The 16,710-nt window shown below is 39.7% G+C and overlaps 1 protein-coding gene and 1 pseudogene across 2 annotated transcripts in view; one reads left to right on the top strand and one right to left on the bottom strand.

Annotated features, from left to right (window-relative positions):
* LOC149560554 (ribonuclease J-like) overlaps positions 1-16,710 on the top strand; it is a 314,963-nt pseudogene that overhangs the window by 236,665 nt on the left and 61,588 nt on the right. The window contains exons 16-17 of the transcript XR_016363705.1: positions 11,597-12,078; positions 12,250-12,429. The product of XR_016363705.1 is annotated as a ribonuclease J-like (transcript). The remainder of the gene's footprint in view (positions 1-11,596; positions 12,079-12,249; positions 12,430-16,710) is intronic.
* LOC149560555 (uncharacterized) lies at positions 750-1,770 on the bottom strand. The gene is made up of 3 exons (XM_089824153.1): positions 1,615-1,770; positions 1,244-1,520; positions 750-1,136 (listed from the first exon to the last, which is right to left on the bottom strand). Exons 1-3 carry the CDS (start codon positions 1,656-1,658, stop codon positions 750-752), a joined length of 708 nt encoding a protein of 235 aa, XP_089680279.1. The 5' UTR covers positions 1,659-1,770.

Genomic DNA, 16,710 nt, shown 5'->3' with positions numbered 1-16,710 from the left:
CAAATGTAAGCCCAAATCACTAATCAACTGTAAGGACAAAATAATGCCAAATAGTCGCTGGTCGACTCTCTCCACATCACCACCAGTCTACGAGAGCCTATGATAGACTGATTCGGCACGCTAAACGATGTCAGCCAAAATGGGGACATGACAGTCCGCCCTTCCTGAAATTGCTTGTCCCCAAGCAATGACTGAACAATAGACCAATCAACCCACCTGAATTTCAAATATAGTCATGTATTATACTGCTATCAATCAATGCAGGCTCCTGCAATATCCTCTGCAATATAACCAAGAAGAATCCATGAAGAAAGCGTGAATCACTGCTCAACTGAACTTCAAATCCACTACTGCCATAGTCAGGAACCCACGAGATACAAACTCTTAGTTGCCGATTTGTGACACGAATCCGATTCGGGCACGTGAATCGGATCCGTGGATTCGAGGATTTTTTTTTTTCCCAATTATGATTCGTGGAGGATTCGTGCATATGTATATATATATATACTAAAAAATAAGAGAAATATACATAATTCTAAAACTAAATCATTTCATAGTATGAATCTAGTATACTTGATCAATGACATTGATAATTAATCTATTTTCACGATTATAAAGAAAATCAACACATTCACATTGAATTACTGAAAGTGAAAGTTTGTAACATTCAAAATATAGATCATTAAACTTAAAGTTTATAACATGATTTACTCATAAAAGAGTCAAGAGTCAACACTAAAGTTTTTTATTTAATCATCAAATGGATTTTCAAGAAAACCCGCATCAGAGGGGTACTGGTGAGCTGCAAGTGCTGCATCTGTATCAGTAGAGGAACCCAAACCACTAGTAGTAGAGGGGATTGTTAACTCATAATCCTCCTCCTCATCATCCACATCAATCAAAGTGGATCTAGCAAGATCTCGGATGGTCATATCTAAATCAGGAGTCTCGGGTGCTACATCCCAAAGCTTTTCGGGCCCCTTCTTGTACTTAGGATCCTTCCATGACAACAAGCACAAATTGTTGTGAATGAACACAAGGTCTTTTGATTTTTTTGGAGCCAACCGGTTGCGTTTGATTGAGTGGATAAAGGAGTAAGTACTCCAATTCCGCTCAGCGGCAGAAGAGCTGGCAACCTAAAGAGAAATTAAAAATTATCAATACAACAATCAAGATAAATAAATTAAATAATAAATTCAAAGAATTGAGAATGTTAACCTTAAGCTTAATTTCACAAACTTACTTGGGATAGGACCTTTATGGCAAGAGGTTGGAGGTACGTGAAGGCTTGCCCATGAAGGTACCACCATTTGATGGCACCCATCCTGCTTTGGTCTACTATGGCAATAGGGTCGAAATCCTCACCTGAGTTGAAAGCAGCAAATTCACTCCTCACAATTGCCCCAATCTCTAGATCTTGGAATATCTTAGCTAGTGCCCTCTTATACCCATCTGCAACCTCTGCCTCTCTAAATGGTGGCACTCTACCTGGAAGGTGAAGTACATCTGCACTATAGTACCTGGGGATAACAAAAGACAATTGAACACTATCAAATATCAATAGCACAAACATTGGATAAAATAAACACAAACATTTGATAAGAACTACAGTACCTCGGGGATAGAGCATATGCAAGGAGGTGCAAAGGTGTGGTCATCTTGTTTCATCGATGATGAACAATTTTTTCCACCTTCTTGTAAAGGGTGTCCTCAGGATCATTCTCCCTCCTCTGTATGACCTAAGATATGAAATATGAATAATAATTATAATTAGTGAATATGTCAATTTAAACTTTAGAATCTAGATATCTCTCAAATAAAAAATTGTTGTAAAAGAGCGTAAAACTTACCATTTTAATTTTTTTCAGCATACAATCCATGGAATCATAAATATCCCCAAGGCATGGCTCATCACTATCTGCGAAGCGAAGCATTGCCATTATTGGATCGGTGATTTCCAACACATAACTCACAAGACCCCACCAATCCTCATCTAGTATCATTCTTCTCACATTTAAAGCCCTTGCTGTATTGGAATTCTTCCAAATGCCCCATTGGGGGCTAATGACCATATGCTTTAATGCTTCTTTTACCTTCACAAGTCATCTCAAGATGATTGTGTTAGAGGCAAAGCGGGTTTCAGCAACCTAAGAACATGTTAAACTCAAGTTAGTAAAACATTTAAAAATTAAAACATGTTAATGTAAACAACAACAAAAATTAACAATTGTGGAATCCAATAATATTCAATTATCTATTAAATATAAAAATTTACCTTCAATAACTCCAAGTCCGAGAAACTCCTAAAAATTGCTTGTGACATGTGGTGATTTGTCACAAACATTTGAATCTCTTTAGCTTCCTCATATATCCTTTTCACCCAATCTATTTCGGTGCCAATTGCTTTCATCACTAAATTGAGAGAGTGGACGGTGCATGGTGTCCAAAAGATATGATCATATCTAGACTCTACAATTATCCCTGCAGCCCTGCAAACTTTTGCATTGTCCGTGACCACTTGGACAACATTATCAGGACCCATTGACTCTATGGCATCAATGAGAATGCGTGAAATAAATTATGCATCTTTCACTTGCCCTTCACAATCAACTGCCTTCAAGAACATTGCCCCCTTAGGGCATACGGCAATAACATTGATCAATGGACAGTTTCTACAATCTTTCCAACCATCTGAAATAATAGACACACCCGATTGAACCCAAAAATCTCTTATTGGTTGAAGTTGAGCCTCTACATTTTTCCTCTCATCATGTAATATGGTAGTGTGCATTCTTATAACTAGGCGGTTTGTAACCATGGGGTGCATCATTTATTGCTTCCACCATCTCCCTAAAATAAGGTGATCTAGCAAAATTAAATGAAACACCATTTGCAATTAAACAACGTCCAATTTTATGATCAGCAATGTCTCTCTTTTCAATTTGGAATGCCCTATCTAGTGGGCCTCTCTTGCGGGTGAGTGGAGATGGGTCTTCATCTTCATCATTTGTAGTTGGCATAGGCAAAAAAGGATGTGTTCTTGTGTTTGTTTGATCAGATGATGGTGTTGGTATATTTGTTTTTTTGGAAGCACCACGTTTTGCTTTTGCAACTGCTCTATCAGCATCATCTTGCTCTTTTGCTAATACTGCTATTTGTGCAGCTGGTAATCCCTTCTTATCACTACCTTGACACATGTGAATTCCTTCACCTACAGGGCCCAAAAAATGTAGTTTCACTCGGGAATAGGAGCTTCTATGTTGTATGTTGCAAAAATTACATTTCCATATGTATGCCCCACCCCCAAGACATTGTGCAACTCTTGTTGTGTGTCTCCATAAAGGAGACCCCTTATCAATTTTGAAGCTTGGTGATGTAGCCCCACCCCCACCCACTGAGCCTTGACTACTCATTGTTCTATTCTTGCAATCTAGAAAAAAAAAGTGAAAGAAAACCATGCTTCACACTTGCACAAAAACTTGAAAATTTGGAAAACTAAAAATAAATCAATAATCTATGAAAGAATTCAAGAATATGGTTGAAATGCATACCTTAAACACTTCTTGCAAGGTATTTGAAGCTCCACAACCGATCTCCTTCGAATCCAAGCACTTCACTTCAAACTAGCAAGTATGAGAGAGCAAAATGAGAGAGCAAAATAGAGAGCAAATGAACTTGCATTGTAATTTAGAGGGTCGTTTTTAGGGTTTAGGGCCTTTAGGGCAAAAAAAAACATTAAAAAATGATAATGGGTCCACGTTTTTGCAAGTTCCTCTTTCATTGCAATGGATTCACGCGGATCCGTGCGTGGATCCTAGAGGATCCGTGTGGATCCACAGGCAGGATTACGAATCTTGCCCGGATCCTCACGGATCCATACGTGGATCCGGATCCGAATCGGACCCGAGTCTGGATCCGGCCATTTTCAAGCGAATCCAGTAACTAAGTACAAACTCCCAAAATATCAGAACCCAACTAGAGTGGACATCCCAAATTGCCAATACAATAAATACCATCGACACATCCCACTGGCCTATGTGGGATGTACAATCCAACTCTGTCACAATGGTGGACACTCCCGAATGAAACTATACCAAGTACGAAGAATCCGCACACTATACACCTACTGCAATCAACACAACTCTACAAATCACCGGCCATTGTCTCATAACCATAACTCCCATGCACCGCTGATGGCAAAAAGACATCACAGGATAAATAGCAAGAAATAGAACCCAAATCAAATCTGCATACCATCAACTACTCAACACAAGGATCAAATGCAAACTGATGTACATACCCTGTAGTAGAGTGCTGATAAAAAGAACCAACCTCAGTTGACAACTCGCCATGCATAGGTGATGCAACCCATTGCAACTGATCACCACCTAAGTCAGGAGATGACAATGCCAAAGGAGTAGAATCAATAACAACTGCTGAAGCATCACTCCCAAACTCCTGCTCTTAGCCATGCACTATCAAGTTGTCAACCGCAGAACCTATCGCCATGTCATGCCCATCACAACTCTCATCCTGTGGTGTCAAACCATCCCATAATTGATGACAAGTAATAGGAACCAAAATACATCTCTGTATCATCATCTCATGAACATGGTCATCAAAGGTAAATTGATGAGCATACCTCACAGTGTAATGCCGATAGAATGCGCCAATCTCAGTCAGTGACTCAAATTGCAATCTAGATGAAACTAACTACAATCGATCACTAACCAAGCTGGAACTGACTACTACCTTCGAAGACATCGCCAAGGGAGTAGTATCACCAGTAGGAACCATGCTAGTTGCTAGCATGATCTTTGACACAACATCCCTAGTCTCCATGCCATCAGTAGTAGAGGCCATCACGATGTCAGACATACCACAACAATTTGCTGTAGAACCCAACTCAACTAAACTTGAATCTAATGGAAACAAACCTGATATGCCAATGCTAGTATCAAGGATGGATGCATCCCCATCTCTACTGTCTCTGACAATCTCGACCATGGACATCCTCGGATCACCAGACACCACAGCCTGTGACTGTACAGAATCTCATAAAGACTGCAGTCGCTCTAACTCCATGGTCACCTCAGCCAAATGAAACTGTGACTCCTTGAAAGCCAGCTGTGTACTCTCAAGAATCTCAGAAGTCACCTCGAGCTGTCGAGTAAGCTCACTTACCTCATCTTCCTTGGCCAATAATGCATCGTATGCTGTACTCCCCCACTCCATAAGATAATCTTTATCGGCTACCAAATGCATATAATTCCGTCTCAGAATCCGGATAGCCTCCCATAAAGAGTGGATCTTTGTCAAGGAAAGATAACTGCCTCCCTGCTCATCACTAGTAGGAGAACCCCATCCATAAACTGCTAACAACTGACGAGCAGCATTGAAATGCTGGCAAGCGATAGCAATGTCTCATTCACTAACTCTTAGTTGACTAGACACCTGATGGCGCTAGCTTGACTGTCTCCTATAAACCTTCTCTAACGCACTGTCCAAAGGAGTATCCTCAAAGTTACTGGTCTGTAGAGTATCAACATTCACATCCTACGAATCAACTCCAAAGTTCATATCAACATATGGAGTATCAAAAAGTGTAGCACCACTATCCAACTCCTCTGTACCAAAAGAAACTGCCGAGGAAACTAAGTCCTCAAAACTGCCCACTGCATCCTCCTGGATGTCATCAATGCCAATATGATCCTGGGACTCATCTGTAAACACTGCCAAATATGAAAGATCATCAACAGATTCTAGCAAGAATGGTTGACTGGATACATGAACAAAGCCGAACATTGGTGTATAAAAACTAATACCAACATCGGACAAGCTACTGGCACAAGAAAGGACAACACCGTGCAATCTGCTAATCAAATCCATGATAGCACCCAAACAAACACTGCTACCACAAAGTGATAAAGATCTCCAGTCAACTGAATCCCAAATGCCAATATAACAATCTCGAGTCCATATTCGTAAACTAGAATCAGCTGGTAACTCAAGCAAACTCCTCACCTGAGTAATATGACTAATACCAACTCCACATACCTGTCTGACACTATCCTTGTATCCTGGATGTGAATGCAAGATGAACTCACAACATTATCAACAACCACATATGATCCGCCTACCGCAAAAAGCTGAGTATCAGGTGTGCAAGATGGAACTAAACTCAACTCCACGCCATGCTCATCCCCATGTCTTTCCAAGTCCTGTAATGCCAATGAAGTATTCACCAAGGAAGCTCGAGTGTCCTCAAGCTCGCGAGAAAGCCCGTCAACTTCCTCCTCCTTCCTCCTCAAGGCATCTGAATAGTCTCTGACAAGGCTAAGAAGATGGTTACGATCTGATAAAAGATGTAAATAACTCAACTTCATTGTTCCCATTCCTTCCCTAATCGCCTGTAATTCAACACAAGAAGACTCTGCCTGAACTCCCTTATGTTTGCCCTGTAACTGCATCCTTCGGATGTGATCCTCTATCATATCCTGCATCCTATTGCAATGAGATAATGAAGTCACAATACTATCTTCGCTCACCTTCAATTGGTTGGACAAATCATGCGAAGTACTACCAGCCTCAACCTCATGTGACGAAACATCCAAATGGGCCTGGTACTCCCTCTCAGCAAAGTCATGAATGCTCAATGTCTGCTTATCTCTATCGGGTATCTCACCATCATGCACAACATCCTCAAAATCATCATCTGAACCCCCTACGCTGTAGTCACTGCCCGTCGTAACTAAACCATATCTTGTACCTGTGACATCACCCTCTGATGACCTATATACAACTGTCTCAACTTGAGTATCAAGTTGACCATTACTATCAATCTGTGTAATATCCTTTACCACTACCTTCTGTGGCGGAGTAGAATCTGAGACCTCTACTTGGCTATAAGCTAGTTTTTCGAACTCCTCATGCAAGTTCCTGGTAATTGTGTCATCTGCCTTGTGAGAAGATCTACCAAATAGAAATCTAGTCAACTTATCCACCTTAGCTAGGTCAGACAACATGTCATTCATCATAGGGTGGTGCTTAACCAACTATTCAGACATGTCATGGCTTATTTTCCTAAGTTCATCTCAAATGTCTAAATAACCATCCTTTCTACTATTCCGACTCTGGATCTTCCTACTTTGTCTGTCAACTGTCCAAGATCGTGTCTTTTGAGACTCTGTACTATACCTGTCCATTCTGGATAAAGCAGAGTGCTGATCACTAATACAAGATGGCTCTTACCCAATAGAATGGCAAGAAGACCGCTCTGATACCACTGTAATGACCCTTACCAATAAGCCACTAAAAACCTCTAATGCTGAACTAAGAAATTTTGTCAAACACTTGGCATGCAACTGAAGACTACTACTAAAAGTAAATACTGAACATAGGAAATTGCTCAAAACCATATGCCATTCGTATATCAACAATTTGCAACAATGCCATACATATTTCAGCCAATAATATGATCATAAAACCCTAAGTTGGCAATATAGATAGCCTAAAAATTACAATACTTTTTCACTTGCAAAATCCTAGCCTTCCTTTGATACCAATAATGCCAAATGGCAAACAAAGACAAGTACAATGTAAAATAGTAAAGTGCTGAAACTATATTTTGTACTCAGCTGAAAACAAACATTTCTCAGAAAATATGCCAAATGCCAAATGAAAAGTGAAGAACCTAATTGTAGATGGCTGTAATAATTTTTACCAATGTTGAAGATGCCAACACCCAAGCCAAAGTCACCCCAAATCTGAAAATGTACTTCCTTGCAAATTTTCGAAAATGTCAAGGAGTTTTGAAAAATTTCTTAAAAATAAATCATGACATTTTGGAACTCCAAAATGCACCTATCTGTATCTCCTTGACGATAGAAATCCGATGCAAAAATACCCAGAATGATATGTTGAGTAATGAGGAAGATATGAACAAAAATGTGGTTCCAAAGCCTTATCCCAAAATTCTGAAAATTGGCTCAGACCTGTAGCAAAAATGAACTAGCAGCTATAAATCTTTCCTCCACCACAATTAAACCTTCTAAAGATGTCCTGCAATCAATCCATGACTAAAAATGAATAGTCCTCAGAAAATGCCCTCCTATAATTTCAGGTCTACTGAAAAAAGCCTCCTAAAATTTCGGATCTACTAAAAATGGCTTCCTATAATTTTAGACCTGCTAAAAACGACCTCTTATAATTTCAGCCCTGCTAAAAATGCCTCCTGAAATGCTAAAATGCTGAAAATGGCCTTAGGCCCAATGATGCCCTAGCTGAAGTGACTGTAGTATCACCTCCAAATGTGCAACCCTTTAGAGGATATCTCACCCCCTCAGTTATGCGAATCCAAGGGAGACTCCATTCCCAAAGACCTAGTGACTATCTGAAACCACTTGGCTCCATAATAGACTATGTGACTGAATCACAATCTGATGTCAAGGGAGAAAATACAAACTGAATGATCAAATGCAAGACCCATAGGGTTTATTTATCCACTTTTCAGTAGCTTCCTCTTGAAGTCATTTAAACATTCTAGAAGCATCCAAATATTCTTATGAAATAAAGTGCACTTTTATAAAATATTACTTTATAATAAAAAGTGCATCTCAACATCAAATTATAAAACTGGGCCCGAATAAAGTAACTTTACTTTATAACAAACGTAGGCCCAAATCACTAATCAACTATAAGGACAAAATACTGCCAAATAGTCGCTGGTTGACTCTCTCCACATCACCACCAATCTACAAGAGCTTGTGATAGATTGATCCGGCACGCTAAACAATGTCGGCAAAATGGGGACATGACATACATTCCGTGCACCAGACGTCAATTCCCTTCATCTCTTTTTGCATGTTTTTAAATTCTTTTATCATTTGGATCATATCTTTTTGGAGAGCTCAGAACTTCTTGCTGCCCTTTTTGTCATCGCTGCTCTCTCCTTCCGAAGACGCATCGTTGTCTGACTTGGATGAGCTACTCCTCTTCTTCTTCTTCTTTGCTTTCTGCTCACTTTCCAAGTTCATCGCCCGATTGTATGCTTCAGTGTATGACGATGGTGACACAATGTTTATTTTCTTCCGCAACTTCGAGCGTAGTCTTTCAATGAACTATCTCTTTTGCAGCCCATCTGCCGGCTTATTTTCTATTTTATTTATTAAGTCTTTTAATTTCCTGGTGTATACTCGAACTGTTTCATTTTTCCCCTTCTTTGTGTTGTATATCTCTGCTATGATCTCAATGCGTCACGCAACAGTTGAAATTCAGTGATAAACTCTTTTTTAATGTTGTCCCAATTGGTTAATTTTTGAGGATCTATATTAGCAAACCAATCAATTGCGGCACCCTGTAGAGTTGCCGAAAATTGTCGGACCCATTCATTTGTATCTGTTATGCCATTCGCCCTCCAAATCATTTCACATGTTTTACAATGTCGGATTGGATCGGCCGTACCATCACTATCAAACTTAGGCAACTTTTCCTTTGGTCCTGCCATCACTACTTGATTTTTTTGCACGGGCGCTGTTCGGTCCTACAACAGTGGCGGTGTTCTGCACTTCCACACAGTATCTATTGATGACATCAACCCGTCAGCTACACAATATTTACCGACGACAAACTCAAACTTCAATTGATTTGTTCCAAGCAATAGGAATACAAAAATGGACGACTCAAAACTCTAGACCCTTATACCTCAGCAAGGGCAATAACAATTCAGAACCTCAGAAATGTGACTAAGACAATAAAAGCATATAGGATAATCAAAGTCCTTTCTCATCAAATGGGCTCATATTTATAACTCCCATGGGCACAAAGTTTCCCAAAGGCAACTTCACCAACACAGCATCATTTTATAACATTATTATAATAAAGTGCTATTATAATATTGAAACTTTGATAAATAATTAATAAATATGAACCTATGCAATAAATAGCCCCATCTGATGTAGGTGATGACCAATTGCTAGTGCCACCATCTGCACTGTGAAATATGGCAACTACTTGAATTTGACTTCTAAAAATAGTAAGTCAATAAGTCAGACCCCTAAATCACCCTGTCAGCTTGCGAGGGTCGCTATAATTTACTGACTTAAGCCACAGTAGAAGCTCGCCAAAAATGGGGACATTACAAACTTCATGACAATCACCATACACATATTTGATGTCACAATATTGGGCTACCATTTGATATGATTATGATGGCACACAATCCTAACTGAGCTTCACACTTATGTTTAACACATATTCTCACAAAATATTTTATTCTTCTTACACACTGAAATGATCAACATCTTCATAAAAATCCTTAATTAGGTCAGTCAAAATAAAGGACAGACATAAGTCAGGTTGGCCACCAAACACAATTGTGGTCCACTCTAGGATATAAAGCGGACCTGAAAAATCATAAATCTTTTTAAGTAGCTCCAAATGATTCACACACAAGAACATATTTTCGACAGTTGACAACAATTGTAACATATTGATAACTAAGCAGCACATTTGGCCCAAAAATATAATTCGACTGAAAATAATTCAGTGCCATTTTTCACATGCCACTGTAGGATGAAAAACTACTTAACTTCCACAATAATTTTGGACCGAAATAATATCTCCCAAACATGATAACCATCTCAGTCGGCCAGAGAGCTACAACAAATCACACTGTGGGGAAACAAAACCTAATAACTATTTTGCAGAGAAAACCACCTAGTGAAAACTGAGACACCACACAAGCATTCTGAGCATGTCTTCTAGAGTGTATGTTTAGAAGCATCAGTGCAGAGCATTCTCCAAATGAATCTTGATAGATAACCAGACTGTCAGAAAACTTCAATTACCAACCACAACTGTAAGAAGCCATGAGAGTGCAACTTCCATAGAACATAAACATTATATCTAGAACCACATGGTCTGAATCACTAAATGCAGAGGAGTGTAGAGTATTTTCCTATACACGTGGTCTTATCACTAAATGCAGAGGAGTGTAGATCATTCTCCTATACACATGGTCTTATCACTAAATGCAAGGGAGTGTAGAGCACTCTCCTATACAGACTTCAAATACTCTTTCCTACATATTTCATCTTCAAGAACTATAGCATTCCAGAAACAACAAATGCTCACACAAGAGCAACATAAAAGAACATAGAAACATCTCAAGACATATCCCCAACAATCTCCTCACATCAGGTTCAAAGTCAATGACAACGACAATACATATTTCCAACATCTATGTTATTGTACAAAGCTATCTAAATACCCATTTTCCTGATAGACTGTAGAGTATACAAAAATTACAAAGGGAAAATAGAAAAAACTGAATGTTAGCTACAAATATATACATGAGAGCGATAAGGAAAAATTTTCTTATTTTTTTTCAATTTTCATACTATTTGTTTGAGCCTAGCTTGGTATTGGCAAGTTTGTTTATTGCAGATATAAATTTTTGTTGTAGATTTTGTACAAAGAAAATATGATGGCACATTGGAATTTTGAATCAGAAACAAGTACTTTGTTGTATTAAGTAGATTAACTATACTCTAAAAGTGTAAGTTTTTCAACACAAACTGATTCTCTTTTGTTTCAGTGTGGAGGTCAAAAGGCATATGGGAACATCTTTAGATGGTGTGCACAATTGTGTCAATCAATCACAGCCAGGACTGAAAGGAAAGATATATATCACAACTCGATGCCTCTGGAATGACAAAGGAAAACTTACTGAAGCACTGTGTAAAGCAGCACATGTGGCACTAGCATCTTGCCCTTCAAATGCTACGGTGTCTCACATACAGCACACTATTTATAGATTATTAAGAAAGGTGGTGTTAAAGTACAGCAGTAAAAGACCAGAAGTAGTTGTTATTGTAACTGGGGATACTGTTTCTGAAGCTGACACTGATGTGAAACAACAAAAGTTCAGGAATGATAAACATTTGCCTCAGTACTCTTCTGAGCATGTCTCTGGCTTCCAGTCTGTCCAGAAAGATTCCAAAAAAGCCAAAATGGCTTCTCTTCTTGATCGTCGCAGTCAAATAATAAGGAGGGATTCCAGGAAAGATGACACTCAATGTAGGAAATATACTCTATTGGTTTTAATACCATGGAGTTCTAAATTTATTATTTAAATATATTAGGAATTAAGTTCAACTATTAAGAGAGCAGTGTTGGCTCATAGATCAGAACTATTATGAAATTATGCTGCTTGTATATGTTATTTCAATTTGTTTTATGATGTTGCAGTTGCCTCACGTGAGAAACTAAGATCAAAAAAGTCAAGCAAAGACCATGTAGCATCTTTGAAATTTGCTGCAGACTTATCTAAAGATAGAGCTTCCGAAAGAGAGTCCCCAATTGGAACTTTAACTAAAAAGGCTATTGGTGGATTGATCAAAAAATCTACAAGTTTAAATTACCATAAAGGTATGCATTTACTAATACTATAAACTCCTCTTCTTTATCACTATTTCAGCTGGTTTATCAAAAACTAATGTTTCCCATCTGTGTCTGGCAACAGCATGCCTTCTCGTCATTATTATATACCTTGTATCAGAATTCATTTTGTTTTGACTTTAGCTGTGATGAGATTCATTCGTTGTATTTATGTAAATTGAAATTAATCTTTTGCGTTCAATATTATTATTTTTATTTTCTATGCTTGGCCTTATGTACCGACATACATCCATAACATTGAACATTTTAATGATCCATACTAATGAAGAATGTATACTGTAAACATACAGTATTGTCAGAAAACTCTATTTCCTACTTTTTTTTGTTTGTGATATTTTCCTAGTCTCTGTTGTAAGATCCAAGATACATATCAATGAGTAGCGAAACCTGAGGATAAGGTTGTTTTCACACATTGGGCGATTGGTGTTTGTAAATCTTTCTTGATTCTATTTCTGTATGGTTCAGATCAAAGTTTGATGACTTAGAGTCATACTCAACTTGGCAGGCCAAAATTTTTACTTGGGGACTCCACATATACTTGCACTGCCCCCAAAAGAGAACAAAATTAAATGGAAAAAAAAAAAAAAAACCTGGGGTATCACACAAAACAATATTTTGCATACTGCAACATTTCCTCTTCCTTGGTGTGGTTAAAACTTGAGGAGAGGTTCGAATAATCACATTTGAATCTTTGACATTGATAGTATTATACTTCATTATTCATCGATGATATTTATTTTAGTGATATAATTGGATGTCTATATTCTCAATTCTGGCCTCCACTGCTAGACCCTCCTCACTATTATCAAGTTTCTTATGTGACAAGAGATCCTACTTACTGGGGGAGTTTGGGTGTAGTCCCTAATGGTTTGAGAACCAGCAATGATATACTGCACACTTTTGAGAAAAGAGCAATGATACAGTTAATCTTTGGATGATTGAAAAGTTGAAGTTGAAACAAAATAATTTGTCCCACTGTTTAAAGTCAAACTTGATATTGTTAGTGCCATATATGGTCTCTCTGACCTGTATGTCTAAACTTTTATCGGTCTTAATGTATATGCTGTCATGTACCCAAATTTTAATGTAAATTTTAAATTTAATTAATTAATTAATTGGTCCTAGAATTTAAATAATATAAGGACCTTTAATTAGTTACTTTACTTAATTAATATGTGGCTCAAGTTAATATTTGTATTTGTGATTCTGATTGATTTAATATATCTTGGACCTATTTTTATTTTAGTTTCGGTTGGTAAGTGTTTTCGTTGGCTATCTTTATACACCCTTGGAAAGGTTTTCGCCGACGGGTATTTAAGCACGGCTTGTAGGTAGTCGTAGATATGCATTCTGATTATTTATTTTGTACTACGAATTCCCGTTGGGATTCTCTGTTGTTCACCATTTTGAAAGTGAAAGATCTTCCCTACTTGGCTTGTTCGATTTCGATGGGATTCAACCCTCACCCTATTCTATTGCATGTAATACTTCGCTCGGATCTAGCAAGTTGGAGCACCATCTTTTGGCAATTATTAATTAAAGGTTGCTTGTGTTCGAATCTCTATTCTTGTTTGGCATTATTTGATGAATTCGGAATTAATAGTTTAAAGTGCATATTTGAAATCATTTTTTTCCATACCTCCTTCGTTTCTCACAACACTCTGCGCAATTACTGTACAACCTCCCTTACTACCACTGTACGGTCCTCTTCATTCTACTATACGGCCTTCTCATTTCAATGTCTACACCTACTGTATGATTTCCTACATCTCCTTGCATCCACCGTACAACCACCTTGGTCATTCACTGTACGGCCTCTTGGGTCACCGTACGGCCGTAGCTGCACCCTTTGCCATCACCATACGGCACCACTTGTTGCCCCACACTACACCGTACGGCCTGTATTGTATGGCCTCCCCTTTGCTTGTACTATGACGCCTAGTTGCAGTGATCGAGATGTTGCACTGGCCACCCGAAGCACTGACCCGAGGCACTAACTTGAAGCACTGACCTGAAGCACTGACCCGAAGCATTGACCTGAATCACTAACTTGAAGCACTGGCCACTGTTTACCGTACTGGTAAAGGAATCAACGCATACAGACAATGGAACAGAATAGCAAAATTATATTCGCATATGCCGAACCCTTACAAGATCAGATCTGAAGATGCTTTACAATGATCCCCGACGGGATATAAATACTACTGCCGAACCTTCTCGAAGGAGTTTGTCGGCCACAACATTATATCCACTACAAATTATCTACCGACGACGTCGGCCACAGCCGACCATCACCCTGTCGGCTATAGAATACAAAAATACAAAAATACTACCGACCATCACCTCGTCGGCCACAGAAACACCGCCGACAATACAGAAATATCGACAACAATCAGTCGGCTGACACCATCCCCCCCAAAAAGAAAAAGTCGTCTCCTGACGACTAACAAAATATCTGAGACAAATTATCAAACAAAATACATTAACGGACTAACTGTAACAAGAAAAATCTGCTCCTGTCACATTACTTTTTAGGTTCGTCCCGTTGCATCTGTAGCCTTTGCTAACACAATACTGTCTTCTCAAGTTGACCTTGATAGCCACCCACGCTACTTTCTCTGTTTCCAAGTCCTGGGTACCCTAAGCCAAGTGTTGTTGCACTGCCTCTAGTTGGACGATCAGCTCCTCTCGAGCTCTCTAAGCATCCACCAAGACAGCCTCACAACCAACACCTACTCCAAGTGCTTCTGGTACACAACACTATGCCTGCAGCAGCTTCAAGTCTTCTCAATTGGTCAGACTCCCACGATTGATATCCACAACGACTGGGGGTCGAGGGGCAGCGCCCCTCGCCGCCAAGACCAAATTAGCACTTCGAAACCCACAGAAAACTGCACGAAACACACCATTTCTGTCATTTTCTGCCGATTCTACACTCTTTCTGGCAACCACTGATGCTTCCCCTTCTTTTTGGCATCATCTGCTACTCATTCCGAACAACTTGAATTTGTCGTCGTTTTTTTTTTTTTTTTTTTGAAAGAAAACCCCTCACACCCATCTTCTACACAGACTCGAATACTCTCTCCTCCACAAATGAGAAACAGAACTCCAACAATCTTTCGCTGAAATATCTCCTCCGGCAATGAGAAACACAAAATTTTGAGAATCACAGTGGATGTATTCTAATACTGCTCCTTAGATGGCGCCCTCAAAAATAGAGGAAAGCTTCCTCGGCAGGAACAGCCCGAATGTCACAGTCGGATTCCAAAATCCTTCCTCCGGAAGCCCATGGCTAAGCACATAAGCCGCGGTGAAGAGAATAACGGGCCAAGCTCGTCCGAAGGTGTTGCCAAATCTTTTCGTCCGCCAAAGGCTGTTGCATCTAATAAACAATAGAATCGTCGCGTGAATACAACAGGAAGAGAACCTCGCGGACAACCTGCTACGGACAGGTGCCTGTGGATAGATTCCTGTGGAGCACCTCCCGCGGACAGGTGCCTGCGGAGCATCTCCCGCGGAGCACCTCCCGCAGACAGGTGCCCGCGGAGAACCTCCCGCGGGCAGGTGCGCGTGGACATATGCCCGCGGAGCACCTCCTGCGAACAGGTGCCTGTGGAACACCTCCCGCGGACAGGTGCCCGCGGAGCACCTACCGCGGACAGGTGCCCGTGGACAGATGCCGCGGAGCATCTCCCGCGGACAGGTGCTTGTGAAGCACCTCCCGCAAATTTTGATTTTTTCTTTTTTCCAATTTTCAATTTTTTTAAAAATTTTTTTTTCCAAAAATAAAAATACAGAGGTGCCTCAATTTTGCCTCTAGGCATCGCCATTCTGCAACGATGACGACGAGGGAATCATCTGATCATTCTACGACGGTGACAGTGACGACATCTTCCTCGCACGGTAGGATCCGTTGACTGCGGAGGTATATCTTGCCCGTTCAACATCCCCAACTTTATCACTCGATTGTTGTTGACCTCCCGGATCTGATATGGTCCAACCCATCTTGCCTTAAACCTTTCTTGTTTGCTTTCATCCCGACCGTCGTACTTGAGTACCAATTGCCCCGGCTGAAACCTACTGAGTTTATCATGCCAGGCCTTATGTCTGTTCTGTGTTACCTCCGTTGCCCACTATGCCTGCGATTGTCGTGCATCTAGCTTATTTCCTTGCTGTCGGTACCCTTCAAGTAATTTTATGGTGCGATGTGTTCTTTTCCTTCTATGCGGTCCGTTCACCGTGTATCAAATG

This window comes from Cupressus sempervirens, chromosome 4, assembly GCF_028749045.1.
Source record: "Cupressus sempervirens isolate cs-2001-9-10 chromosome 4, ASM2874904v1, whole genome shotgun sequence".
Taxonomy (NCBI): domain Eukaryota; kingdom Viridiplantae; phylum Streptophyta; class Pinopsida; order Cupressales; family Cupressaceae; genus Cupressus; species Cupressus sempervirens.
The sequence above is the reverse complement of the archived record's forward strand: the minus strand, read 5'-3'. Positions and strand labels throughout refer to the sequence as shown.